The sequence below is a fragment of the Meriones unguiculatus genome, chromosome 21 (assembly GCF_030254825.1).
Source record: "Meriones unguiculatus strain TT.TT164.6M chromosome 21, Bangor_MerUng_6.1, whole genome shotgun sequence".
NCBI lineage: Eukaryota > Metazoa > Chordata > Mammalia > Rodentia > Muridae > Meriones > Meriones unguiculatus.
The window spans coordinates 24,092,316-24,104,596 of NC_083368.1; the positions used below are offsets into that span (position 1 = coordinate 24,092,316).

A 12,281-nucleotide genomic window follows, 5' to 3' on the forward strand; every position below is an offset into this window, starting at 1 on the left:
ACTTATGATAAATTTCATTACATTTCTTAGGTAGTATAAAGCAATGATCACCCCCTACAAAGTAATATAGGGGGTGATCATTGCTTTATAGAGCTATTACAATGTTTCTCACTAGATAATCTATTAATGGTTCAGACAGATGAATAATTATATTCATATACTTTCTGAAATAGGAGTTTTAGAATGTATCCAGCTTCTCTTTTCTGATATAACAGTGTATTCTTCAAAAGTACTCCTCTTTTTCTAAGTATAAAGCAAATAGTTCACTGCATAAAATTTGAATATTGAGGAAAGTATGAGATGGTTTTCAAAAACAGTAAATCAGTCACTTGGAGAAAAACTATGCACAAATCTGCTATATATCACTAAGCATCACATCCTTTCGCCAGTTCACAATATTAGGATCAGATGTTTGAGTATATTCTAATGCAGTGTTAATCTCAGAGTCTGTCCTGTTTTTTTTTTTTCCTTTAGAAAGCAAGTCCACAATCTAATTCTTTTCCACACCATTTAAAGTTACTTATTTACATTATTTTAAATGCAAGGAAAGATCAAAAAATAACTATCAAAGCATTTTATCTTCTAACAAAGAACACTTAAAAGGAAATATCTATTACCTTTATTTTCACAAGCCATCCACTGAATAGGTCCTCTGTCATAATTATGTTGACCAACAGAAAATGTAAACACACGGACCTAAGTAAGTTGAAAATTCCATTAAGTAAAATTCAACCGAACAGCAAAATAAATTGCTGCAAGCAGAAACAATTAGAAGCTCATTCAGGCAGTGAAATTAATAAAATGAGACAAATATTGAGCCCTGCAAAGGATCTGAAAAGACACTAAAGAGAAACCACTCAGCCACCCAAAACACAGATTCCAGATGCCACCGTGGAATTAGCATCATGCTGTACTGCCTCAAGTCTTCAAGCTCACTTTCCGGACTGGGACAGTGACCCTGGTTTTCTTTGTGAAAAGTGTCCCCCTGCGGGGGCAACTGAACTTCCATCCTACCTGGCTAAACACAACTATCCATCAAAGTAAAAACATTTCTCTATTGCATAGGCAATTGGCAATGAAAATTGTAAGATACCTAATCCCGTGATTTAGTGTCAGTTATTTACTGGAGAAGATGGCTGTTGGTGGTAAATACTTAAGTGGCTACTACATGTTTGTTATTTTTTTCGTAATTCATACAGACTGGCCATGGGGACAGGTGTACCTGGCACCTGTGTGCACATGCATGGAGAGGTTGATATCAAGTGTCTTCTCAGTTCTCCACTTTCATTTTGGGGATGCAGGTCTCTCCCTGAATCCAATTTTTTTTGGCTAGACTGGCTATCCATCCAGCCCCCTAGAAATGCTCCATCCTCCTCCCCAACATTGGGATTAAATGCAAGTACAAATGCTTTTTAAGTGAGCACCAGGTATATGAACTCAGATCCCTACGCTGCTGCTTGAGATGCTGCTGAAATGGAGCCATCTTCCCAGGTCTGACAGTTTCTTTTGCTGTTGTTGTTTTGTTTGGCTCATTATTTGTGAGCACAAAACTCAGAAAACTAATTTCACATTTCTTTTTTGCTCCTCTTGGTCTAGACCATTGGAATTATAAATCTCTGTGCTGTAAAAAATGGATGCTTGGGACAGTGCTGTTTCGCGTGAGGTTTTATCTGAACCGCACTCTCAGTCATCCAGGTTTGTAATGTACAAGGTCATTTGGTGGACACACCTGTTTGCTGTGTTCGTTTGGAGACAGGATCATGCTACATAACCCAGTCTGGTCTCAAACTTGCCTTGGTCCTGTTGCAGGTTCAAGTCGTCCAATCCCTGCCTCAGATTCAAGGTCCAGTTTCCAGGCTTTTACCACTGATTACTGGCTTGCATTTGAATTCTAGTCACTTAAAAATTAGACCTAAAAGAGACATGTGCTATTCTCCCTGATACCACCACTACCTTCAAACAAAACAAAAACAAAACAACAGTGCTTTATTTTCTCGCATTTCAATTGACTCATTTAGGGGGTGTCCATGTATTTCAATATGTCACTACCCACTCAGCTGGGTTCATCCTAAGAAAAATATTTTTATAAGGCTGGCCACCCTAGTAATAATGCAGTTTAACTGGTGTACCTAAGGAATCTGTGCTTGGGCATCTCCTTCATAACGCTGGAAGGCATGCCTCACAGATCCAATTAGAGCACAGCTGTATTTGGTTCTGCCTGTTACCACAACACAATTGTGGCAAAATACTTTCCATAAGACACTGCTCAGCGCAAGGAAGGGAAAAGGCCGAGTGAATTATATTTCTAATACAAGACGACTATGCTTAGACCCACACTGTAATTATTTTGACTGATGTTATGATTCAAGCATTGCAAATAAACATTCAAATGAGAAAACAAGAAAAGTCACTTTCCACCTTACTTATTTTACTACTGTGAGTTCACCTGACTTCCACAGATGACTATGAGGAGCCCAATTGCTAAGGGTGAAGGACTTTGGGATCAGCACTGGGTGCAGGGGAGTGTATTCTGTCATGGTTCAAAGTGATGACTTTAAACATTTTCAGCTTCCCTTTGCCTCACAGTTCTTCATTGGTACTTGCTGACTTAAACTTAATAGGTTGGATCATTTGCATATTATAAATGTTAAATTTCTGCATCTTTTTGTTTTTTTTTTTCAACTTTTGCTTTCTTGCTGCAGACATGTATGGTAGTGCCATTTTTGTTTCTGAGTATTTTCTCTTGGTGGTTGCAAAAATGTTGAGAATTAGAGATTCAACTACTGCATAATTTATGAGGCTGGCTTATCATCATACTATTTATAATATCTATTATATCCAAGATGCTTCTTTTTTAGGGAGATGACACATGATCTATGTTTACTAACTGTATATTAAAGCAGTCATCCTATAATTCTTGAAATTACACATTCTTGAAAAAACTTTCTCACTCAAATCTTAGTGTGATACACACTCTTCACATTACAGTGGAACATCAATATTAATTAATTGCATTAACAGGTAACACACTTTGCATATGAGACTGTTCGGCACAAATATCATTTCAGTATTTGTCGTTGTTTAATGTATTTTTACTTAATTACGCAGGGAGAAATCTGGTCTCATGAATGTTAGTGTCCACAGTCAGAGCACCTAACAGTACAATGGTGACCTCTGCACGCACTGGTGGCTATTTGGCATTGCAGGCTTCCGTCCTCGCTTCCTATACTGTATTGCTGCCACCCAGTGGAGCCATCTATGAACTGACACGGAAAAGTAGAGCAGTCCAAATTCAGTGTACTGCTAGCCCCACTGAAGTTTTCTGCACTTTTTTGAGATTATAATAATTACAACATATATGATTATATAGATAATGAATATATGTATATGTATAATATGAATATATATTCATTATATATAATAACATAGGAATAGAATATACATATACATATATATATATATTTCTCTATATAACCTGTTCAGTCAGTATAATGTTACTTGTATGTATGTTTTCAGGGTATTCTATGTCTTTAATGTATGGTTCTTGTAAACTGAAGTGATTCCCTCAAAGATGAACGATGTAAAATTCAAGGTAAATTACCTTCACAAACAGGCCACCTGTATATATTCCAGTTTTTTCTAGTGGTGTTGCATAAAATTATGTAAAGAAAGACATACAGGTACACAGAAAACAACCTGAACTTCTACATATGTAGGAGCTAAAGGCTTTGCCTGAACCTTCAGGCAAATTCATCACACTGTACTGAGTCTATATTGTGTCAACTCGGCTGTTGAGCTGGGCAAATTCTTCTATTCATGCCAGGAGAACATTTATAATTATATGGTCAATACATGTAGTTAGCAGATCCACAGTGAACGTTTCCAAAGCAAGATCAGTTAAATATTACCCAACCAATGTTACTGAAATCTTCCTTCCTGGGCCACGTTTGAGACTCAACACAGTCATGAATGGCTTCGCAAAGATTTGCCCAAAAGTGATGTGAGAAAAACAGGATAGGGTAACTCCAGTTTGAACAACAGTTCCAAGTTTGTACAACTTAACATGTATTGTAGTGTTTTTCAGATAAGTGTGAAGACTGGTTACATAGGAGAGAATGAAGAATCATGTGAGTGCTCTCTCTCTCTCCGGAGGGACTAATGACCAGCTTTGCTGTTATGCTTCATATAAGTCCTTTTAGTATGTGGGAAGAACGGAGCTAAAGATGTGTGCTTTGTAATTTGGGTGGTTTATATAATAGAAAGTTTAGATTTTTTTCCAATTAAATTTTCATTTTTTATATTAATTACTGTTTATTTACTTTGTATCCCAGCTGTAGCCCCTTTCCTCATTCCCTCCCAATCCCACCTTCCCTCCCTCATCTCCTCCCATGCCCCTCTTTAAGTCCACTGATAGGGAAGGTCTTCTTCCCCTTCCATCTGACCCTAGCCTATCAGGTCTCATCAGGATTGGCTGCAATGACCTCCTCTGTGGCCGAGCAAGGCTGCTCCTCCTTTGGGGATCGGGAGGTCAAAGAGCCAGCCATTGAGTTCATGTCAGAGACAGTCCCTGTTCCCCTTACTAGGGAAACCCACTTGTATACTGAGCTGCACGGGCTACATCTGAGCAGGGGTTCTAGATTATATCCATGCATGGTCTTTGGTTGGAGTATCAGTCTCAGAAAAGATCCCTATGTCCTTCATTGCGCAGACATATTCTCTCTAGTTTAATAAGACCTTTAAGCAAATGTAAGAATATTTAATTTATTTTAATTATTCTTGATTCAGACATAGGTAATAAACAAAGTGAGGAACAAATTGCATAAAATTAAACAAATTAAAATTGGGCTTTATTATTTGTAAATTTATGTATTTTGTATTCAGCTGTTTAGAATATATATATATGGCAGGTAGGATGACTTTATCCTGGGACTCATGGAACCCCTGGGACTCATAGAAAGGTTGGCAGAGAGAACTGACTTCTTCAGTTTTTTTCTGCTGCCCTCTACACCTATGCTTTGTGATGTGACTCATATTTTGACCTATCATATGTGTATACATACAATGAAAAAAAATTAAAAATTTGAATTTTTTAAACAGAATATTATACTTTCAATATTTCAAAGTTGGCTGAAAAGCTATATTACTTGATTCAAAAAAACAGCAAATTTAGCTTTTTAAATATAGTCATGAGCTCAGTCATATAGTGTTTGCCCAGCATGTGCAAGACCTTTGGTTCAATCTTGAGTTCTGTGAAGACAGATAAAGATATAATAAAGTACATACTACCACTTCATAACTTTATCCTACAGTTCTCACTTCTGCTAAACCATTTTGTAAAATGTTCCGTCTTCTTTGTTGAAATCTAAAATACATTTCTTTAATTAAGAGTTTTTTCAAACCGACAGGGTCAGCTGTTAAGACCATAAGAATTTGTTTCCCAGAAGAACTCAGTTACTGGAGACTGTCACCTCAACAATTATCAGTTACTGAGAGTTCAAGTTTAATTTAAAATAGGCAAGTCTCCAAAGAATAATGGAAATGAGTCTATGAAGAAAGGAAGCCAGTAAAACTAAAACAAAAAATTCAGCTATTCAAACATGTGAGAACAGTGCTGTCAGAGATTGGTTTTATTAATCCACTCTGGGAACTAAGACTTTTGGGATTAAGCCTATCAAAATACTAGATTGGGCTGAAAACCGTTAAGAAAATATGCTATAGTGGTTACCACAATTCACAAGCATATTTAAATTCAGCACCTTTTAAACAGCCCACATTTCTAGGTCTTTAACATTGGGCAATTAGGTCTTTAACATTGGGCAATAAATAAAAGTCCGAGTTCATGTTCACACTTAATTTGTTTCATTAAACCCAAGGATCTGAAAGATATTTGCAGGCTGTACAGTTTTGATGATCCATTTTGACTACAGCTTGGCTGTGGAGCCAAAAAGCATCCTCACTGAAGGTGATGTCAGGTTGTCTGAGGATGAGGGAGGCTCCAGTGTGGGCAATGGTTGGCCGCAAGGCTGGCCCGATGACAGGCACTGAAAGATGACCAGCCAGGAATGTTCTGTGTGAGGCTGTCAATTTAGGTGACAGATAATTTACATTCGTGACTCCACTACCACTTATCTGACTTTCAACAATTTTTAAATGTCTTTTGTTTTGGCTTTCTTATTTTGACAATATGGCAATCAAGATAATGGTAATCATACTTTGATCCTGTGTTTATTCCAACTGTAAATAAAATAATAAGTGAGAACTCTGTCCGACATATAGAATTTATAAAGCTGTGTAAGTCTCAGGAATTAGTAATAAAGATGGTGATGACTACATTATTATCTTAGGACACTGTAGACAGCCTAACTTCCACAACTCGCTTTCCATAACAGGTCAAAAGCTACTCCTGCATCAAGAAATTAAAATGGCTAAAATAACACCTTTCTAGATGTGAAAGTTTAGACATCTATTTTTTTCTACACAACAGCAGACTCCAACACTAAGGAGGCAATCCCATCTACATGCCATGTGTCTACATAAGTGAAACCCATTTCAGTTCCAAAGATCAAGTAAATGGCATAAAGCAATTGTTTAAAAAGGAAAACAACATGGGATTGTCATATAGGTTTCACATATATCATCCTAAAGAAACATGTTAACATTTCTCTCAAGTATCTTACAGATGCATGGAAAGCAGAGATCCATGCTTTGGAATCGTAGTGGAGCCCTGCTAACCGTTGTAATAAATCACCTTCATGCTCTTGGATTATAAGGAAGACTTTTCAGTCCCTCTTTTCTTCTGAATACACTTACTGTACTTATAGAGTAGGGCAAAGCTATAGGAACAAGGGATTTCCAAGCAATCTGTAGTTTTATAAAGATTATCACCAGGTAACTTCAGATTTCAAGATAGAGAGTGATTCTGGTCAAATATTCTTCGTAGATGATAAAAAAAATTCTTACCATTACTGTTAATGAGATTTCAAAAGGACTTTGTGTATTGGACAAATGAGCATAAAAAACACCTCAAGACAAATGATGCAGACTTCTCTACCTTCAAAAGAAGACACCCGGAGGAGTGCCGTATCATTTTACTGCCAACTCCAATCATAAGGAAAATAGTATTTGAATAGTATCCTCTTACGTGATGTACAAATTTACTTAATATTTTCTGGCATTTGTGATGTTGTCATAATTTAGAAAAGTATTCAGTATATACACAATATATTTGTAAAAACTGGGCTACTACTCAGAGTCAAGCACTACGATATTCCCAGAAATTTCTTACATATTTGCAAATTTGTTTCACCCTATTTCACAGAGCTTCTAGAATAAGTAAAGTTTCAAGGTAACACGTCAACATAAAATGAAGGTGGTCATCCGGCGCAATGGAAGCAAACCAGAAAGAAGGTGCTTTTAACACAGGATGTGTTAGGATGCTCAGGAAAAAACACCTCTTGGGGGAGGTTGAGCAGAGATCCCTCTGAGAAACAATTTATAAAGCAGTTTTACTCAAAACACAAGGCTGCTGTAGAAACAGCAGGACCTTCCCTAGCAACTCTTTAAGCATCAAAGATTCCAGGCTGATATGATAAAATTATGCCTAAAGCACAGTTCAAGAGCATGCTATGTATCTAAAGTTTATATATTATTATATTATATACTTGGCATTTAAGGTGATAAATTCATGTTCTTGGGATTTATTTTTATATTAACTTAAAATCTGCAAAATATACAAAGGTGATATTTTTTTTAAAATCTGAAAAAAATGTACCTAGTAAGTATTTTATTAGTGTAGGGAATAAACTGTCAATCCTAATTTTAAGAGAAATAAATGTGAAGCAAATTATTTCAGAGACAAAAAAAGTATATAAACACACATCCAAGCACACACACCTGCACAAAACATTCCATTTAAATTGATAATCTTTTCACAGGGAAGACCAGTACTGAAGTGTTTCAACTGTATTCTTACTCTAGCACAAATCATGTTAGGATTTTTAAACAAAGGTATACAGTTCTTATTCTAAAGCTTAACTCTTAGAAATGGTCGAAAGCACAAAAATATCCAAAATAAAGGATTTTAGAAACAAAGTAATCAGTACATGACATTCAATATTTTATAAACTTTAGTTTATAAAATGTTTCATTGTTTATGTCAGAACAATTCTTTACAAAGGCAATGATTTTACTTGCTAGAGGGGGGCAAAAAGAAAGTAGAGAGTGAAATGAATTATTTCCTGTGAATTTTCCTACTGTCAGTTAAAAAGAAGTCAGTTTTTATTCTAAACCCAAATACACATTCAGTCATTTGTAACTTACTTTTACAGACAACAGAGAATGCCTTTCTACTTGGCAATAGAGAAAAACGTTCCCCATTATATTTAAAAGTAAACTGCTAAAAATTGTGTATATCAATAGATAGCATTAAGTGATTCTGACATTAGCTGATCATTTCTTAGTTTGAAAATCATTTCACACTTATGTTTTTATTTTTTACTGACACTTTGAAATGTTCATTATAATAATTTTGATTGCCTTATTTTTAAAGTTAGAATCTGGAAATTAAGTGAAGCATGAGAGATTATTTTCCACCCAGAGAGGGAGTGTGCATTGCTAATCAAGCAATCGTTGGTATCCTACAGAAAAGCAAATACATTTGATTTTACTAGTCCTGGGAATTATCTTTCAACTGTATGTCTGGTTTTACTTTCCTTTACTCATTTTGTTTGTTCTCAGTGATGGAGCTCATTTTAGTTTTGGCACCATTTTCAAGGAGGTCTTATACACACGGGTGAGCCCAAAGGAATGTCGCTGCTGCAGGTAAAGATTAGAAGGCGAATGGGTTTTAATTTGGAACAGCTGTTCCAGGAGATTAACATGGATTCCGTTTTAAATCTCTGCCTATCTCTAATCAGGTAGATTGATTCCCAAGAGTAGTACATTCCATAAAAAGAACCCCAAACATTTTGTTCTAATTCTCAAAGCTTTTGGCTTCATTAAAATGTGCTGTGCATCTACAGACTCATTCATCAGCTGTCCAGACATCTTATCACACCTACCTGGGCTGCTGTGAATGACTTTTGAGTCATCTAAATGGAAACTGAACGTAAATGAAGCATTTATTGGCCATGTTAATGTCACAAGAGTCTTGTATGGAAAAGTTCAATGAAGATAGTTTTCTATTTTTTTTTAAAGGTCACAAATATGTAAGACCTTATCATTTTTGTATATTTAAGTTCTTTTGTATTGTTATGTTATAACACACTGCATTAAATATACTCTCAATATGTCTTTAAGAAGACATATTTTCAGCTCTCATGTTGGTAAGAATTTATGTGTGTACAATACTTGGAGACATAATCTTACAGCAAGCTTCTGGCCCTGACAATCTTTCCACCCCCTCTTCCACAATGTATTCTTAGGAAATGAAAGGGAGTAAAGGATTAATTATATTATAATCTCAAAACATAAATGAAGTAATAAAAAGTATCTAACTCAAAGACATACTTTTTTACAACTACAATTCCAGAATGTCGCTTCCTGGAGTCATCTTGCAAAACTGAAACTATGTGCCCACAAACTGAAAATAAGATGCTTCCCCATTACTCTTTCTCAGTCCCTGGCAACTTCATAATACTCTGAACATGACCTCTGCAGATAGCTCAGGTGTGTGGAAACATGTAATGATCATTTGTTTGCATGCATGTATTTGAATGTTATTTCACTAAGCATGATGGCAAAGTTCATCTTTGTTACATACTACAGAATTCGCTTTTGTTGAGACTAACTATCATTTCCTAGCATGTTTGTGCATGGTGTACTAATCTGTTTGCCAGAGTGAATGTTTCTACAGCCTACATTTTCCATAATACTACAATCAACATCATATATGTTAAAATTTCACATATGAGCTGTGTATTTACATCATTTTTTATCACCTTGATCCTTCTAAAATTCATGGTTTCTTATCCTTTATAAATCTCTCTCTTTCTCTCTCTCATATACACACACAAATACACATACACATACACACAAAAACACAACCAGCTTAAGAAATTTTATCTTGATCATGTGTTTACGGTTGACCTCTGGGGATTGGCTAACCTCTGAAGGATTTATACCTGGAGAAGACTAATTCTCCCTCTCTTGCCATAGTTCTCCTCTTTAACATATGCAAAAAATACGTGTGTGTGCCTCAGATATCTGTAAACAATCCACTAGAGCCGCTGAGCCAAATCTTCCGAAAAAGTAAAACAGAAAGAAAACAAAAAAACAAGTCTGGTCACGCACACCTACAGCTGGAGGTATCTGGAGGCTAAGGATGGATTTAGTTTTCATTAGCTAAATCTATAATTCTCTAAGCACAAGAAAGATATTGCATTGTCCCTTATGAGTTTCAGGATGGTCCTTTAGCCTATTTTAGGAAAATAGGTTGAGAATTGGTAAGAAAATAGATGCAAGCTCTTGGTGAAACTCATAGATGAAGTGATCACAATCTCACTAGGTTGTCGTAATATAGTATTGCTTTCTCCACAGCATGTCACTGTAAACACACCGCATGCCCCTGTAGTACCACAGACCTGAGATTGAACAAACACTGATCTTTACACTCTCCATAGCTCTTGAGATACAGAATTATTTAAATTACTATACAAATCAAAGTATTCATCTTAAACTTTCCATTGAACTCATTTTCAAGCTAGCTACATCTATGTTGTGGCAAATTATTTTCATGTTATTCTAAAATATCATTGCAGAAACTTCTTGGGGTATTTAAAATATTGAATTTTCCTAAGAACTTCAATGATTAACAGACATTTTTCCATATTCTTTTTTCCTTTTTTATTTTTTTCCTTTTTAAATTTTTTCCATTTCTCTCTTTTGTTACTGTAAGAATTAAATGGGACTTATAAAACTAAAATATCTGACTAATGTATTTGTTGCTTTGTGCTTGGTTACCTGAAAAACTTTTAAATGCATCTAACATTTTATACAAAAAAAAAAATTGCCCTCAATACCGACTATATTTATGAAAACTACCTACATATTAAAATTAAAATATTAGAAAATAACACTCACTTTTTTGTCTTTATTGTATTTGGCAAATATCTCCTGGGCTCGCTCTTCTCCTCCATCCGTGAATAACATGATGATCTTATTGCAATTGGCTCTCGAAACATTATACTGTTAAAATATGTAGATATGCAAATTACTCATAATAGAAATTAGGAAAAAAAACCAATATGAAAACAGTTTGTACATATTTCATTGAAAAACAAAACAAAATGTCTACTTGGTAGGATGTTCTACAACTAGGTTTGTATAGTCAGTATTTTGTTTGTTTAGTGTTAGGTTTTCCCAAAGGAAACAAATCCCGTAAAAATAAGACCGTGTGGTATTTAGACAGCATCTGACAGATAATAATATGTGTAACTGAGTAGATTTTGGGCTTTGTAGGAGAAAGTGTTTCTTCTTCATACCTTGACATTTCTTAAGCAGAAGCAAACAGATAGCATTAACTTGATTCACACTTTTCACATTAACCTTTCAACCCATTTCCAAATAGCCCCTCTTCCCTCTGTTCTTCCCTCCTTGCTCACCCTGTTTTATTCACCTTACATTCTGAAGATGACAGACTTCTGAGCAGTCCCTCACACAGTACTCCTCAGGGCTTCATAAATGCTGCAGCTTACTACCTGAAACCCCTTCCCCGACTCTGTCCTCTCTTGACCTGCCACACAGATTCTAATCCTGCCAGACTCAATTCCAGCAGTAAATCCTCTTAACCTTTAAGGTCTTGCAGAGAAGTGAGCATAAAATAATAAATTAGCATCAAAGGGCCATTAAAATGAAGGATTAATTTAGCAAGTTGGACTTCTTGGAGGTATCAAATTATAATCTTAGCTTTTCTACTGTATGGAATGCGTTTGTATGGCTGAAGAGAAAAATGGATCCCAGTAACTTTTGAATGCTCAGCTTCTTTGAAAATGTCAACCCCTAGCTTACTTTTATCTAAAAGAAGTATAATGTGAGCCTACAATGTAAATTAAATTTTTCTAAAGGTGTCCTAAAGCAGAGTAGTAAGTTAATCTAGTCATAAATTTCATCATTTGATACACTATCATTTACATATGAAATCACCATAAAGTTAGTGAGAAAATATGTCTTATGTTCTTCTATCAAGGACTTCAAAAGTCAGTGTGCAATTCAAGTATGCAGGCAATCATCCAAAGTCCTTGAGTAATTGAGATCATCAGCCTTGCCCTTTAAATAGGCAAATG

General features: G+C 35.5%; 1 protein-coding gene across 3 annotated transcripts in view; it reads right to left on the minus strand.

Moving 5' to 3' along the window:
• Positions 1-12,281, minus strand: part of Cacna2d1 (calcium voltage-gated channel auxiliary subunit alpha2delta 1) — a 448,878-nt gene that overhangs the window by 67,285 nt on the left and 369,312 nt on the right. For all 3 annotated transcript variants that reach the window (XM_060374048.1, XM_060374047.1, XM_060374049.1), the window contains exons 12-13: positions 11,080-11,184; positions 618-696 (exon numbers count right to left, since the gene is read on the minus strand). In XM_060374048.1, the coding sequence (XP_060230031.1) occupies positions 618-696; positions 11,080-11,184 (184 nt within the window). The remainder of the gene's footprint in view (positions 1-617; positions 697-11,079; positions 11,185-12,281) is intronic.